We start from the raw sequence: 17,884 nt of genomic DNA on the forward strand, positions 1-17,884 counted from the left end.
AATAGATAAGTGGTAACATGCTAATAATAACATTGAAAACGAGACTGAAGTAAAAGATTACCTCCTCTTGGGCCTCTGGGAGTAATCCTCAAAATCTGCCTTTCTCTCTCTCTCTCTCTCTCTCTCTGGCTATGGGGTCGTTAAAATGCATTTAAGATTGAACCATGCACAATCAAAAGTGTTGAGACGTCCAAAAATTATAGTTGTAACCTCCTATTGAATGTTTAGTATCTAAATCAAATGTTCGTGGCTAGGGTTGCATCGATCATTCAGTTGTTCTCACCGAACGTTCAGTAAGATCCAAAATCGACAAAAGTCCAAATATAATACACTTATCCCAATTCCAAACATCTTAAGTTATAATTAAACTTTTAAAAGTATTCTTAACCCTAATTATTTATCATGGTATTACAGTAATACTTTTAAGAAAAAAATTGTCAAAATATTATTATATAAGAAGTAACTAAAATGGGTTTAAGTAATTAAATATTAATTTTAATACTACTGGAGTGTCAAAAGTGTCCTCTCACAAAGTCATAATGCCATGTTAAAATGTTGATGGTTTTTTTTTGGGCAAAAGGTAATTACACCCTTAAAACTATTAATTACACCGGGGCATGATTCCTCAAAGAATTGCTTAACAAATGGGATTTACAGAGGAAATGATTTTATTTTATTGCGACTCCGGAAAGTTCACATTGATGCGAAGCGTTCGAATATCAATACCTTGGCCCGAAAATCAATCCCAGTCTTTGTCGCCTTCTCACCCCGAAACCAAAACCATGAGTCTCTCTTTCCCTCTTCTCTGAAAACCAATTCCCTGATTTTTTTTTTCAGCAACTTCCTTTCTCCGATTCAGGTAAACAAGAACAATCTTTTTGTTTAATGATGTGAATTAATTTTTGAAATTCGATTTCTCGCACCACTTGGTCTGGCTTTGTGGGTATGAGTTTATTATGATTTTTAGTTTCTGGGTAATGAGAAAGTAATTTTTTTTTTTTTTTTTATGGAGTTTAAATTCCATTTTAACTGTTGGTGGTTTATGTTCGTTAATCTTTTTCAAGAAAAGAAGCTGAGGAAACAGTATGAGAATAAAAATTGGAAATTTTTTGCGCTATAACCTGTCTGGGGTTTTTCAAAATTTACTAGAAGAGCCTAAACTAAGCCAAATAGTTGCGTTCTGGTTATTGAGGTTGGGCTTTTAGTAGAAATGTAAATGCGATTTTTAAATTGTTGTGGTTGTTTTCTTAGGTGTGAAAGTCTTTACAACCTGGTTGTGGCTCGAACAACGTATTACACTCTCGTTGGAATGCGATTGGTTGTTGTTTCATATTGGTTGTATGGACGGCTTTTGTATTGTCTTGTGGCATTTGCTTTTCTTCATCATGAGCTGGTTGTGGTCATTTTTGGCTTTCTGGAAAATGTATCTAAGATTAGATAAAGCACAGTTTTCTCAGTGAAGACCCAAGGATAGCAGAAATTGCAGTTTTGATGTTTGAGAGTGGACCTGCCAAGGCTAAAGATGCTGTGTTGATCTAAGATTTAGATAGACCTTTCTATAGCTAATCATGCTGCAATCATGAGATTTTAAGGTCCATGTTGCTTTTTTCTGTTGGTGGAAAATAAGTCCTGAAATATATAAATTCCTGATAAGTCCTAAACCCTAAACCCTAAACCCTAAACAATAAAGAAATGTTGAAGGACATTTCTGTTGTCTAAATGAGCTAATGAAAATGATGTAATCATGTTTGTGACACATTTCAATATTTTTAGTACTTTTCCAATTTTGACTAATGACGACCTTAAATTCCTGTCTAATTGGGGATGCACCGTGCAAATATTACAATGCTGGTTTTGGGTTTGGGGGGGGGGGGGGGGGTTGTTGTATTGTTTAAGATTGCATTATCATCGATTCTTCCAATTAATCTATTACTAAATGCTATTCATTTGTCGGTTGTTTATAGACTTAAGAAATTAAAAATTATTTTCTTTGGTATGGATGGATGAGCTTTTACCAAAAAAAAGAAAAAAAAGAAAAGGGAATGAGCAAGGAATTTAGGTACCGTTTAGTTAAATGGGATGTTCACGAATTGAATGAGTTCAGCAGTTAGGAGATTGAGTTATCTTAGGTGGCCTTCTCTGAATTAATGGTTATGGTAATGTGCTGTTGCAAGAAAGTTTTGGAGGAGGTTTTTTTTTTTTTTTTTTTTTTGAGTTATTTTCCAATTTTTCTATGTTGGTATTTATGGCATATGGAAATGTTTTATCTTGTTATGTATCTGATTTTCTCTTATATTTTGATTAGATAATCTTTGTAATGATTTTCTAATAGCTAACTATCATTTTGTTAGTCTTCCACTTTATTTATTCACCAAAGAGGCAAAAGGAGAAAACAAAGAAGAAAAGAGCATCTTGTTAGGCTTATTGGCCAAAGAGTATGCTGTAATGCCAGTTTCTGAACAAGCAACTATGACAATCAAATCATACCAAAGCCAGGCTGGGTGGCTGCTTAAGGAATATATACTGGCAGATTCATTTATCCCATACACCTCTATCATTGGTGGCATGTTGGCTTGCAAAATGGTATACCCTCATCATCCATTTAGCTGAATCAGTTGGGGACCACGCTTCATGAAGTGGAGGTCACCAGTTCAACTCTCACCTTCCCCCTCACAGTGGGGACAGAAAATTACTTATAAAAAATAATGGTTGCTTCACATATGTTCCATACAATGTCAACCTTGTATTTTCTTGGTTATCTGTTTTTCTGTATATCTTTATCTGTTGTCTTTTCTTTCATATTTTTCCTCTTTTAAGCATTACCTTGTGTTCAGGTCTATGATCTTACCCAGGTGATCAGTGCAATTTACTTTAGGAGCTATGCCACCCTTTCAAAAATCCAACGTATTGAGTGGAACAACAGGTGTTGAGCTTTCTCCATTGCATAAAAATTCTTTTTCCCTTCCATTGATGCGAAGTTTTTATATATCTCATAACTGTTTATGCAGGGCCATGTCAACTATTCATGCCATTTTTATCACTATTATATCGTTGAACTTTGTGTTCTGGTCAGATCTCTATTCTGAAAACCAATTTGATGGCCTTATTACACTTCGATCTTCTCTGCTGTCTACATTTGCCTTGGGGGTGAGATGCCTCAATTTGTTAAAGTTATTATTGCTATGATTGTTATCGTTGTTGTTGTTATTATCAATATTACGTGTTTTTTATTTTTTTATTTTTTTTTTCAATAAGTATTTTTGAGTCATGCCAATGGTCTTTGGATCCAATGGCATTTCCTTGCCCAATAAACCGTGGAGGGTGAAGCCAATGGTTCAATCTTGTAGGGGTCTGTTATGGTGTTTACTTATTGTTGTAGAGTTTGCATGAAAAGTTTAAAAAGAGAAAGGAGACTCATTAGTTCTTACCTAGCCTACCTTACATGTTTTAGGTTGAGAAATATTCCAATTACCAAAATATCCATGTACAACAAATCCTAACAAACTCTTCTAACACTTCCCCCCAAGCTGGAGTATACATATCATATAAACCCAACTTTGAAAAAATAAACTCTAATTGGTTACGACACAAAGAAGTTGTGAACATGTCAGCTAATTGATCTCCGAACGTAATGAATAGTGTAGATATATCTCCATTGAGTATCTTTACTTGGATAAAATGACAATTAACCTCAATATGCTTGGTCCTTTCAACGAACGGTGTTGGAGTTGTTGAATAGTTGGGGGGCGGCGGTTGGGTGTGGTCGTGCTAAAGAAGCTTGGCGGTTAGCTCCTTTGTGCTTATTGTGGTGTATTTGGAGGGAGTGGAATGCGTGGCTCTTTGAAGATGTAAAGACATCTATGGTGGAGCTACGAAAGCGGTTACTCAATACGTTATATATTTGGATAGCGTCCCATCATAGCTTGACTGTCTTTACTTATATAGACTTTTTAAAATTATTATCTGTTCATCCCTTCTAGGGGTTCTTTTGTATACTTCCCATGTATAAGGGTTGCGCCCCTTTGCGCTATTTTTATAAATTGCAATTACTTATCAAAAAAAAAAAAAATGCTTGGTCCTTTCATGAAAAATTGGGTTAGACGCTGATTATCACAAAACTGGGAGTCAGAGCTTAGAACCCAATATCTTGAGCAAAATGTTGTAGCCACGTCAACTCGCTAGTAGTGTGAACCAGCCTTGTACTCTGCATCAACACTAGATTGCGCTACCATTGTTTGTTTCTTACTATTCCAAATTACCAAATTTCCGCCTAAGAATGTACAATATCCTGTAGTAGACCGTCTATCTGAGGGAGAACCTGCCTAATCTGCAGCAGTAAAACCTTCTACCCTGAGATGTCCATTCAATTTATATAGTATCCCATGACTAGGAGCTCTCTTCAAATACCGGATAACACAAGTAGCAGCTTCCCAATGTGATACCCGAGGAGACTCCATGAATGGACTAACAACGCTAACTGCATATGAGATATCTAGCCTGGTGATAGTGAGATAATTCAACTTTCCAACTAGACGACGATACTTGCCAGGATCGTGAAATAATTCCCCTTCATCCTTTAGTAATGTTTGATTCAGATCCATTGGAACCTCAACAGGACGAGCACTCAGACCCGTCTCTTCTAACAAATCAAGTAGATACTTTTTCTGAGATAAATTGATGCCTGTATGAAATCTAGCAACTTAAATACCTAGAAAATATCGAAGTTTGCCCAAATCCTTTGTATGAAATCTTTGCTACAAAAACTATTTCAATTGGGGCAATGCTTCCTGAATCATCTCTAGTAATCATGATATCATCTACATATACAACAGGAATATGATCTTGCACTAATATGTGGGTGAAATATTGAATGATTTGTCTAACTTCTTTGGGGACCAAACTCCAATATTGCCTCAGATAATTTTTTGAACCATGCCATCGGTGATTGCTTGAGACCATATAAAGCATTTTTTTAACTTACAAACACGACCTTGATACTCCCCTTGAGCGACAAAAGTTGCTCCATGTAAACTTCCTCATGTAAAAAAAAACCATTTTTGACATCCAATTGAAACAAGAGCCAAACTACATTAGCAGCCAATGAAATAAGATCATGAACATATGAAATTTTGGCAACTAGAGAAAATGTCTCATTGTAATCAATACCCGCGTATGGGTTGAGTATTGAACATACTCATCTCTCGATATAGAGATCAAATCACAATATAGAGCTAGACTCGAACTAACAGGTGGGTCAAATGTGGTGGGAGAATCATTCTGAGAAGAAACCTGATTGGCAAACCTTGGGTTTGCCATGTAGATCCCAACACAGTCCACGGAATGAGTACACTTAGGCTCACGACTCCCAGTATGACCACCTCCTCAAGAATCGCTACCACCACGTGAACTGCGGCCACCACAACCTCCACGCCCCCCAGAGGAATTGCTAGAACTAACATAGGAGGCAATAAAAGCAGAACGACTTCAAATACCATCAGTACAATTCTGAGAACTGCTATCTGGAAGAGGAGCTCGCTGAATGCTAGAAAATACCTCAAGAAGAGAAGGATGAGCCAGCCAAAATCTGTGCATGAAATAACTCATACTCGGATTTCAACCCAAGGAGAAACCAAACAACATCCACATCCAGACGTTGCCTCTCCATAACTTTCACGTTAATCGAGAGTAGTTGATACATATTTTTCTCCGTACAGATTCTGACAACCTGGTTGGAATACTCTTCCACAGTTTGAGACCCCTGTTCAAGCCCAAAATATTGTTTACACACCTCATAAATCTGAGTAATATACCCTATACCAGAGTACATGTGCGTGAGATGATCCCAAATATCCTTGGGAGTAGGGAGATAGATACAAGAAAACAATTCAAGCAGCAAATAACCACCGAAACTAACTGAGAAACCCACTGGAAGTGCCGAACGATGCCAAATAACTACGAGCTAAAAAAACCCTTGACAATGCTGAAATTGGCAAAAATCACAAGAAACAGACCTAAACCGAAGCAAAACAACCAAGAAAGTGCATAAATGAACAGTAACTGGCTGAAATACTACTCAAACGAGCCTGAACTAGCTGAAAAATGAATCAAACTGGTCTGAACTGGCTGAAACCCAATGAAACGTACTGGATGGTGACCAAAACTGGCAAGACGAGTCGAATCAGAGCAGGTTGGGCTGATGAAGCGGGTTGACCCGATATAGTAACTGAATTGACCCAACTTGGAGTTGGGCTGAACTTGCCTGAACCGTTCTCGGTTTGGGCTGGACCTAGCCCAAACTGAAACGTAGATATTCTATTTGTGGATTACAAATGGCTTGACTTGAGCTATAGATCTCCCTATCCTGGATAGGGGACAGAGAGCTTGTAGAACCAAATAGTCGTCTTCTTCTCCAGAAACCTCAGAAATTCGTTTACACTCAAACTGTGCTGGTGACCACTACGACAACAACGGAAGAGTTAAAAACAATCACACAATATTCACCGCAAATACCACTCTCATCGAAATCTCCAAGCCACCACTGCACTTAGCTCCAGCCACCGAAGACGGCATCAGTCAACACAGAGATCACCGAATACACCAACCAATCCATCCGATCAATTCTTTTAAAACAACAAAACACTTAAATCACAGCAGCCATGATCACTGTTGGCTACATCAAACCCACCAATGACGATGGAACCAATAGTGGTGATGACGGCACATCACACCACTGATGACAGTGATCTTGACGCCATCACTCTCCTAACATGGGCATTAAGCCCAGCACCTCTGTCTTCTTTAATCAGTAGCACGACCAGATTGGGTGAGAGAAAAGAAAGAAAAGAAGGGAAAGAGGGGAAGCAGGGAGAAATATAAAGTATTGGGGAAAATAATTAAACCCTAGGCTCTGATACCGTTTTGTAAAAGTTCCCATGAAAAGTTTAGAGAGAAAAAAAAGGCTCGTTAGTTCTTACGTAGCCTACCTCACTTGTCTTATTATATAGATTTGAGAAATATTCCAATGACCAAAATACCCATACATCTAACTGTAACAAACTCTTCTAACACTTACGAAAGAAAATAAAAAGAAAAAAGAATTTTGGACGTTGATGTGCAATCTGGTCTCTTGATGTCTTTGACACTAAGGGTTTTGGACATTGTTGTGTTTAAGCTTTATATGGCATTGGTTTCATTAGAGGGGATATGCTGATATGTTTTTTAGTATTCCATAGCACATGTGAATCAGATTGCAGTTTGGCAAGCTGTTCTACATTCCAAAGAAGTAAAGCAAGAGCAACTTTTGTGGGTACCAATATATACAATATCTTAGTCCCCTTCAAGTAAAATTCCATTAAACATACCTAACTTTGTTATCAAGTCTTCGACAAATGCTTATTCTTCTTATGAGATCTTATACTGGGCATAGGTTTTCTATTGCAATCCATATACGACACCATAGATAGATTGAAAAAGCCGTTATCTTTTCTCTTTCTTAATTCTCATGAAAGAACTGTAGTCAATGATATGAGTACCGATTTAGAGAAAGAAAGAGAAGAGACAGAGAAGAAAGGCATTGCAAATTTATTTTGTGTCATCCTTACATTTTACTTCTTGGATAATTAGTTATACAATAGGATTTGATGGAAACCGCTAGTTGAAGATAGGATGTATTTACAAAGTTGAAAGGCCACCATGTTAATGGTGGGAAAGAGTTGATTAGTAGCCAAGATGAAAAATAACACATTTATATTTATTCAATTTTAACCAGGGTTTGCTCAAGTCTTTGTTCTAAGAACCTTGTAAAGGCCCACCATGTTGTACTCTTTTCTTTGGATTTTCTTTTGTACTTTCAGTTGTACACCCTACATCTCAAAATAAATGTCTTGGTCTAGAAATGCCATGCTTATTATTGAAAGAATTAGTGATGTTTGTGAAATGCCTTTAGCTTTATATTAGAGACGAACATGACTTACGATGAAAGTTTTGTTTGTTTTATCAAAAAGATTGGGACAATAGAGGCATCCTTTGCACGAACAATACCAAATAAAGCTGGAAAGGCTACTTTAAGAGCCGTGTCCCCACACCACAAATCATGCCAAAAGCTGATCTTGGAACCATCCCCCACAACAAATCTAGTTATTCTTGAGAAAGAATCCCAACCTTTTTTGATGTTCTTCCACACCTCCACCCCAAAGGCACTTTTCGGCTCGAGAGAGCACCACCCGCCCCATAGGCTGTTTTATTTATGGCACGTTTGGGTGTTCGATTTTTTAAAATCTGAATTCAACTATAATTTAGTGCGCGAATTCCGAGGCAAATAAAGTTGAAAAAGATGTTTGGATAGTTTGACTTTCTGAGATAAAATTAGAAAAAGTGAGATAAAATCTGATTTGTTTTTGAAAAACCTGAACACTGTAGCAAATAGAATCAAGATTCTTTTTATTCCCAAATATACCTCAGAATCCACCACGAGTCTCCACCACGCATCTCTCTCAGATCCAAAACACCATAGCCATTTGCCTAGCAGGGCGTGAATGAACGCCCTCAAATTTCTGATCCCTAACCCTCCCTTAGAGATCGTAGAGCAGACCTTTTCCCAGCTAACCGAGTGATATTTAAATTCATCGCCTATCCCACCCTATAAAAAGTCTCTTTTGGAGCCTTCTCAATGCGATTGGCCACACGAGTAGGAATGGGCAAGAGAGACAAGAAGTACGTAGAAGATTGGAGAGAGTACTCTTGATAAGGGTAACCCTGCCACCCTTGGACAAATACAAAATTTTCTAATTGGCCAAGCGACGCTCCATCTTAACCACGATACCATCCCAGATAGATTTAGCCTTGTAACATGCCCCAAGCGGCATACCAAGGTACTTAACGGGTAGAGAGGAAGTCTCGTAGCCCAAGATGACAGCCAACTCAGTAGCATTATCTTCTTTGCCAACAAGGACCAAGACGGATTTGGCCAGATTGACCTTTAAGCTAGAGACAGCTTCGAAACATAATAAGAGAACACGCAAGTAGCGGAGGTGGCTAGGGTTAGCCTCACAGAAAACCAAGGTATCATCCGCAAACAAGTGTGAGATGTTAACCATGGGAAGCCTATAACCTACAGAACAACCTAAGAGATGACCATTGTCAATAGTAACAGAAAACATTTTGCTCAAAGCCTCCATGATCACTACAAACAGAAGGGGAGATAGAGGATCGCCCTGTCTCAGCCCTCTAGAACTATTGAAGAAGCCAGACGGAGAACCATTAACCAAAACAGAGAAGCACACCGAAGAAATTTAGTGTGATATCCAGGAGACCCATTTTACCCCAAAACCGCACATTTTTAGCATGTACAATAAGAACTTCCAGTTGATGTGATAAAAAACCTTCGTAATATTCAGCTTGTAAAGCACCATAGGAATACTAGAGTTGATACAACTATCCAAACATTCGCTGGCTATGGGGACCGAGTCCAAAATATGTTTATGTTTAACAAATGCGCTCTGAGGCTTTGAGATAATCTTCTCCATAACACAATTCATTCTATTAGCAAGGACTTTAACAATGATCTTATAAACACCACTCACGAGGCTAATAGGCCGAAAGTCCGAGAGATCAATCGCCCCAGGAGTCTTAGGGATTAAGGCAATGAAGGAGGTGTTGAGGCTTTTCACAAATTTGCTATGGGTATGAAAATCAAAAAAGACCCCCAAGATATCAAATTTGATCACATCCCAGCAGTCTTGGAAAATAGCCATGGGGAAGCCATCGGGACCTGGAGCTTTATCTTTGTTCATACCTTTCACCACCTCTAGGACCTCCCTTTCCTCAAAAGGAAGCTCCAACCGAGAGGCCTCCTTTGTAGCAAAAGAGTTAAAAGCAAGGCCATCCAACCTAGGCCTTCAGTTGTATTGCTCTGAAAGACTCATAAAATCGAACAATATGTTCTCTGATGATCGGTTGATATGAAGAAATTGAGCCGTTAACAAACAACGATTCTATGGAGTTGGATCTTCTGTTTGAGTTTGCAATCCGATGAAAGAACTTTGTGCATTTGTCACATTCTTTTAGCCAAAGATTTTTGTCTCTAACTAATTTATTCTTGGAGAATAATTCTTTTCAGATCACTAACAATTAGGCTTTTCCGCAATAACTCTTCAGAGTCTAATCCTCTCTCTTCCTCAAGCCTATCAAGTGTGTGCAAATCTTCAAGACATTATTTATGGGAAGAGTTTTCATGGGTTCATGAACAAGTGTTTGGAAATGCGGACCCATGATAACTCTTCCCATAAATAATGTCTTTCGGAATCTGCATTGGGACCATAAACTCCTAAAAAGCCCAATCAAACTGGTTCAAAACAGATTTGAATTTGCATGAGATAGAGAAAGTGTCCATCACCTTTTCAATGCATTCTATTGCACGTTTATCTCAAATTGAGAGAATACCCCTTCAAGGTTTTTGAGATTGGCAGAACAAAACACCCCATGAAAGGTCCACCCCACAAGCCCCGAACAATACCAGTTGAAATCTACTCCATTTTTGTTTCTTGAAAACACACTACGTCAGGCTTCCAAATTTTCAATAAGTTGCTAATACTTTTCCTTGCATTGTTAAGTCCTAGAACATTCCAACTAATGATTTTCATATTCATAATGGGGTAGAAGCCTTGCCACGATACCGAGAAGAAGGAAGAGGTTTGGGTGGATTCCTCTTGGAGTCATAGTTCACTGAGCAAGACAAATTGAGAATTTCCCTACCTCCTTTAACTCTACTCCCTGTCTCTTTTTGATAGAGCCCGACGATCCTTTGTAGCCCTTGCGGCTAGATTCAATAGCCGAGAACAAATCTAAAACCCCCTATTCAAAACCTTGATGGGAAACTCCCAAGAATTTTTCTAGCCCATATATGCGTCTCTTGACCGAGGCCGAATCCTCAAATTGTCGCGTACAAGGGGTTGAGGAATTGAGAGAGGAAATCTTGGGAGCAATACAATGGCACCTTCTTTCAAGAAGAGGGAACCACAAAATAGGGGCCGGTGGGCTTAGGATCTGCTATGATACTACCCTCATAAAAATTGAGCACTTCCCTACTAGAATCATAGTCAGAGTCCAATAGATCCTCCTGCAAAGACAAACATTCACTCCTCTTAGGTTTGTTGGGATCCCCCCTGGAAAATACAACCACTGGGAGAGTCCCACTATTGTCAACTGGGAGAGAACATATTTGGGTGAGGTGAAAGGGAGAAGTTGCTGCAGAGGGATAAAAACTCATAGTCCTTCGCTCGTGGTGAAGACCCTAGCCATCGACGAGACTATAGCCATGCTCGCTGTCGTATTCTGATGCTCTATTGCAAACCTTGCCCTGGGATTCATCAACGATTCAATTTCCATCGAGAAGTAGTGCGATGAGAAGGCAAGCAACTCCGACCCGCAATGGTCCGAATGTACCACTCACCTGAAAATGAAAATCGACCCGAGAGTCTCAGCTCAGGACACATACTTGTTAACAACTGCGGGCTATTGCCTACTGCTGTTTGGGCCTTCAGGGTAACACAAAGATGAAGCCCATTCAATAATAAAACTCAGGATTGAGGCCCTTTTGTTGCAAGAGGGATAAAGTGGGTTGTGAGAGCTTGAAGCAAAGCTAGATGTTATAGCAATTGCCTTAGACCTAGATGGCCTTAAATAAGATAGGACTACGGTGATCACTGGGCCTGAAACACCAAAAGAAGTATTGCATGCTATTCCCCCAAGCCTAGACTGCTTTATGGTCTTGTGGAGCTTATTTACGCGTGGTTCCCACGTGGGAGCCACCTTACCTTTTACCCAATTGACAGGGCGCTTTCCTTTATCATCTATGTAGACACTTAGTCGAGGACCTTTGCCAGCACCTGACTGTCCTAAAGAGTACTGGGATGGCACTTTTTTCGAATTTGTGCAGCTTCAATTGAGGGAAATATTGTGCTCCCACCTTCTTGCCCTTAATGCCTTGATTTGGCAGTATTCAGACTTTGGGATGAACAATAGTGTTGGTGGCATTAGGTAGCTGCACTGCACTTAAAGCTTACCTAAAGGGTCGAACTTTTTGGTGAGCCGCAACAGAGACCCCTCCGGCACCCCTATTGTGAAAAATGGTTGGCCCACCCTTTTCGACTACCTCCTGAGCAAAAGAGTGAATTGCGAGAACAGACTAAGATGCCGGTGCAAGTAAAACGAAAACCAGAGGTGCGCTTTTCTCGAAGGTATAAGGGGACAGTAAATATTGCAGCACCTTCGCAAACCTTCACCAATCCCATTTCTTCTTGCTTTCGGGAATGAGATCAAATAAATCCCCTTCTCTAACCGCCGATGAACTCTTCAATGGCCATGTACCTTTTATGGGGATTACTGCAGTGCTATAACGACCTGAGAAAAGCGCTAGCCATATTTGCGTTATAACCTTAAAAAGACTAGTAAATTTAGAGCTCTCTAGAATCACTTATAAAGCTCAGTTTCGCTTAGTCAATAAGCAATTTGAGACTTAGCACCCATGAGTGCCTTTATAAATTACATACTTTATGTGGGCTACTCATTTTCCCAATATGGGACCGGGGTATTACAAACTCTTCCCCTTAAACCCTTGATGTCCTTGTCAGGTCCTGTCATACGATGTTGACAGTACCACATGACATTACAACCTGACTCTGATACCATTTGTAATAACCTTGAAAAAGGTGCTAGTCACGTTTGCGTTATCGCTTCAAAATGACTAGTCAATTTGGAGCTTCCTTAGAATCACTTAATCACTTATAAAGCCCAGTTTTAACTAGTAAGCAATATAGGACTTAGCGTCCATAAGTATCTTTATAAACTACCCATTCTATTTGAGCTACTCATCTTCCTAATATGAAATCGGGGTGTTTCAAGTGTTGACATAAGAAGGCTCTCTGAGAATCTTTGAACTTTCGAATGAAACTTGCACTATTTCCACTTTAGCCACAACTTCGACCGTTGAGAATAACCAAAAAGCTCCGTCTCTCCCAAGCAAGATCGAATACCCCTTCCTTTGTTCCACTATTCTTAGCCTGAAGGAGTTTTCCGCTAGCTTGATAATGAACTCGAAGGATTTCGCTTCTAATAAAAAAAATCCTCATGTGACCTTCATTGCACTAACAGACTCAATAAGACAGCATACACACACCATCCTCTTCAGACATCATGGATGACATCATCCCAAGACACCCAAGCAACCAACCAGGAACCAAATGCTAAAAAAATGAAGAAACCCAACACACCAACACTGGCAGATATACGTGTGGTAAACCCTAGAGGGTTCGTTTTTTCTTTGATAATGAGACCCCACAAATGTAAAAGAAGATACTTGAATAGCCAAATCAAACTTCTTGTCTAAACATTTGATGATGTGGTATGAAGTCAAAGCACAAAGGACTTTGTGACACTGAGCAATTATGAAGCAGATTGTTATACGTAATGCGAATGACAGAAAAATTGAAACTGGTAGGGCTAAAAAAAAAAAGTTATTTTCAAATGATAGTATGATGAGGCGGCAATCCTGTCTGACAAGATATCACTGCGTTGGTATAATTGTCAAAGGCTTTCTGTTCCCTATATATTGAAGTTATGGGTATTAGGTATCTTAGCGGAAAAGTTTTTTTTTAAAAAAAACAAAAAAATACGGGTATTGGGCTAGTCAAATTGAAGGATTTTGTGTTGTAGATTACTTTGCTTCTCTATATACTTACAATGTACATTCAAGAGGAAATGAATTCATCCTTCTGAAACATGCTATATTACCTTCCTGTTCATTTAAGTGGTCTTGTTGAATGTACTCTACTGTTTGCTACCTTATGTCATAAGATTAGTCTGTGTTACATATGCCTGTATCACCTACTGCTGTGTTTTATCTTGTAAAGTTTATGTTTCATATTTGATGTAACTGTGACAGGTGTCGGTTGGTTACTTCCTTGTTGACCTTGGGATGATCCTTTGGTGTTATCCTGCCCTAGGTGGATTCGAGTATGTAAGTACATTCTCTTATGAATGAATATAATCAAGCCACCCTTTTTATTTTTTTGGTTCCGGCACAACCTCGATAGACCCCGTATTCTTTTATTTTTTGGTGTTTTTTATTTTTATTTAATTTTAGGGGTGGGTATTAGGAGAAATTATGTTCTGGTATGAAGTAATTTTAACTTGGTTCTGCTCCAGCACATTTTTATAGCATTAATTTTTCAGGTGATACATCATCTGCTTTCAATAGTAGCAGTAGCATATGCTATGTTAACCGGGGAGGGGCAGCTTTACACCTACATGGTTCTTATCTCAGAGACGACCACTCCTGGGATCAATTTGAGATGGTATCTTCTGTTTTCAAGTGACTTAATTCTTAAAAGGTACTTTTCCATTTTTTTTATGCATATCAGTTTTTGGCTTGTGAAGGTATCTTGATACGACTGGAATGAAGAGGTCTAGAGCATATCTAATAAATGGGGTCGTTATGTTCTTCGCTTGGCTGGTACATCGAAACCAATTTCTATTTCCATAGAACTTTTGTTCTTTGCAGGTTGTTCATGATTTTATATTTCATTTTTGCAGGTTGCCAGAATAATCCTGTTCGTCTACCTTTTTTACCATGTGTACTTGCACTATGATCAGGTAATAACAATACTTGCAAAAGTTTACCTGCTAAATATTGTATCTCGTGCAAGTCTGACACGTATACATAATATTTATTTAATAATGACCTATAGGAAGCTTAATCTTCCAAATTTGGCTTCATCTTGTTTTGAATCATAGGCCAGAAATAATCGAGTCTGTCTTCATTTTGCACATCAGAAGGAACCCTCTGTTTGTTTGCCAAGATGATGGAGGAAAGATATTAGTCTTTGAACGTAGCATTGTTTTGGTTTTGCTTTGAGGTCCTGACTTTTGAATACATCTTTTGTTACACCAGCAACCAAGTAGAGCATGAATACTTACCCGGAAAAGTACAGATGACAAGGGAAAAAAATGAGTTAAGAGCATGGTATTCCATGCTAACGTACACAATGCTTTTCAAACTCTAGTTAAAATTATAAATTGTTAAAGAATATTGGTGTGGATTTGCGATATACAGTTAACTTGATTTCCCGGTTTTTCGCACTTTTTTGTATCCATTGCTCAACCAAATAATACTTGGCCAGTATGCTGAATCATAATGTAGTCATGTTATTGTTCTCTCACCGAACAGGTTGAGCAGTTGCACAGCTTTGGGCTCTTTCTTGTATCTGTGGTGCCATTGGTGCTTACTGTCATGAACTTAATGTGGTTCTGGAAGCTTTTCAAGGGATTAAAGAAGATGTTAGCAAAGACGCAGTGAAGGATCATCCCTGAAATTTTGACAGCAAAAGTGACTGAATGATTTCTCAACGGTTGTGGTCGGTTTCTCGATTGTTCTTCATATTTTCTCATCTCCTCTCACATGTAAATGGCCTAAAATGTAAATAGGCAGTCATGGTTTATGATCAATGTCAGTTTAGGTATTCAAAAAAGAAGAAACCTGTTTGATATCAAGTACTAATCTGTATATTGAGAAATGAAATATAATGTGAAAACTTGTGTCATTTACAGCTTTCTTGTTTTCAACTGGAGACAAATGTACTCTTCATGGTTGAATGAACTTGCTTTCTAATCCAAGGAAGTTGGAATAAAAAATTTGTTGATTTCATGGCTCAGTAAAACACAACTGTACGAATGAGCCCAACTGCCATCCATGGTCCGAACGACTATGCGGCCCAACGGTCACTAGCCAAACGACCATGCGGCCCAACGGTCACTAGCCAAATGACGAGCAGCGAAACGGCCATCTTTGAAGTTTGAACCCAACAATCAAAATGACTTGACTACTTAAGAACCCCTACCCAACCTCAGATAGCAGCAAACAAGATCAAAGGAATTAGCAGCAAATAGTTGGAAGTAATGTAAGGAATCAGCTGGAATTCAAGATTTTGGAGGTTCTGATGATGATTCTGATCCATTCAATAATATTAAGGCCAGTAAAGGTTAAGGTATCCATAGGCCAAGCATCCTCCAAACTAGTCTAGCAAGGTGACAAGTGAGGAAGAGATTTTTCAATGGAAGAGTCACAAAGAGGACAATATGAACAAGTCTCATCCTTCAATTTAAGTATAGGGGCTAGAGTAGATTTGGTAGGGAGGCCAAAATGTTTGGTTTTGGAAAATGATCGGTTGAGGTTTAGGTTGTTTTGGATAGCTTGTGAGGAGTGTGGGCTAGTGTTTTTTAGCTAAAGAATATGAATGATTTGTTTACATTAATTTTTTGTCCTGGCCCGCTGGCATAAAGATCTAAGAAGTTTTGGATAGAAGATGCTTCAGAGACAGTGGCATGGCCAAAAATGAACAAGTCATCCGGAAAGAGGTGTGTAATTGGTGGGGCTGACCCTAAGATTTTTATACCTTTAAGATTGCCTCTAGATTCCTCCAACAATATGAGATTAGAGAGAGCTTCAGCCCTAAGAACGAAAAGAAGGGGGATAATGGGTCTCCTTGACTCAAACCCCTGGTGAAAGAGAATTTACCAAAAGGGGTGTCATCGAGGAAAATGGAAAAGAATGGGGGTGGAAATATGCATTGATCAATTAGGTTAATGAATGATTTTTAGAATGTGTAGGAGAAAAGGCCACTCCATCCAATCAAAAGTTTTTTCCATGTCCAATTTTAAAGCCATAAGGCCTTTTCTGCCTTGTTTATGTTTCATAGGGTTTAAAAGCTCCTTGACAAGAATAGAGTTATCCTGAATCTTCCTACCGGAAATAAAAGCGGATTGGCCGGGGGAGACAAGTTTGGGAAGGAGGTGTTTGATTCTGTTTGCAAGTATTTTGGTGAGGATTTTGTAGAGGATGTTACAAATACTGATGGGTTTGAATTGTGCAATAAGAGATGCTCTGATTTTTTTGGGGGGAGGAGGGAAATAAAAGGGTTGTTAATCTCTTTTAAGAGGTGCCCATCTCTAAAAAAGTCCTGCCCAAAGTTGATAACATCTTCTTTGACTATTAAGAGACTAGTCATCCTCTATCAAACTTTTTTGAATAGGGTTCTCTTCTCTGCAGTTGGGCCAGGTGAAAAATTGGCTCCCATATCTGAGATAATCTAAATTTGCTTAGGGGATGGCGATCTCCTAGCTGTCCATTCAAGCCAGCCATCTGCTCTCTTATTAAGCTTCCTAATCATGTTGAAATTCAACTGACATTAAAGTACATTTTAATTGATTATGTCTAATAGAACAATATTTTCTCAAATTAGCGATCCTTAGTTATATTTTAGATGGGAAAACTTCACTTGCTAGGACAGTTTCCTATACAATGTGAATGACACGTTCTTCGATGTTCTTCACGCTCCCCAAAAAATACTGTAAAACAACTAAAATCAAGATACCCTTATGGGGATCTCACTCCAATGCGTAAGTCAGTTTCTGAGAGAAAAGTATGCTCTATGCATAAAATATTCAGTCTATCTTTTATACCTGGGCTATGAGCCTATTTATAGGCAAATAAATGGAGTTAAATCTGAATTAAGTTTTCTACTCCCACTTAAACTAGAGTGCCTAGAGTTTGATTTAGTCTGAGAGTCCTATCACCATTCAACTAGGAGTTGGACTGTTGACCAGATTCTTCAAGGAGTCCTTATTAGACATGGATTAGGACCACTACCCAAATTTGACTTGGAGTAGGATTATTCCCAACATCTGAACATCACTTATAACCCTTAATTTTCATCACTTTTACCATTAAGTACTTAAACTTTAAAAAGTATGAATTTAGGGTATCCATCTTTCAATTTTTTTCAATTTCAACAATCCGTTAATGTTTTTCATTAAATTCTGTCAAAATTCT

At 38.6% G+C, this 17,884-nt stretch overlaps 1 protein-coding gene across 2 annotated transcripts; it reads left to right on the top strand.

Moving 5' to 3' along the window:
• Positions 1-631: 631 nt before the first annotated feature.
• On the top strand, positions 632-15,596 carry LOC133860804 (uncharacterized). Of its 2 annotated transcripts, XM_062296427.1 has the most exons (9): positions 634-859; positions 2,352-2,583; positions 2,835-2,923; positions 3,009-3,147; positions 13,940-14,014; positions 14,230-14,351; positions 14,434-14,509; positions 14,590-14,649; positions 15,224-15,596. In XM_062296427.1, the coding sequence occupies exons 2-9, from the start codon at positions 2,446-2,448 to the stop codon at positions 15,350-15,352; spliced, it is 828 nt and encodes a 275-aa protein (XP_062152411.1). In that variant the 5' UTR covers positions 634-859; positions 2,352-2,445; the 3' UTR covers positions 15,353-15,596. The 2 variants fall into 2 exon arrangements, with proteins under 2 accessions (XP_062152412.1, XP_062152411.1); XM_062296428.1 differs by lacking the exon at positions 14,590-14,649 and having other exon boundaries at positions 632-859; positions 14,434-14,557; positions 15,224-15,358.
• Positions 15,597-17,884: the final 2,288 nt, after the last annotated feature.

The sequence above is a fragment of the Alnus glutinosa genome, chromosome 2 (assembly GCF_958979055.1).
Source record: "Alnus glutinosa chromosome 2, dhAlnGlut1.1, whole genome shotgun sequence".
Classification (NCBI taxonomy): domain Eukaryota; kingdom Viridiplantae; phylum Streptophyta; class Magnoliopsida; order Fagales; family Betulaceae; genus Alnus; species Alnus glutinosa.

Excerpts from the sequence above, each read along its gene's own strand:
- LOC133860804 (XM_062296427.1), top strand. The coding sequence starts at position 2,446 with ATGCCAGTTTCTGAACAAGCAACTATGACAATCAAATCATACCAAAGC. Across the intron at positions 2,924-3,008 it reads CGTATTGAGTGGAACAACAG|GGCCATGTCAACTATTCATG; the intron begins GTGTTGAGCTTT and ends CTGTTTATGCAG. Across the intron at positions 3,148-13,939 it reads TGTCTACATTTGCCTTGGGG|GTGTCGGTTGGTTACTTCCT; the intron begins GTGAGATGCCTC and ends TAACTGTGACAG.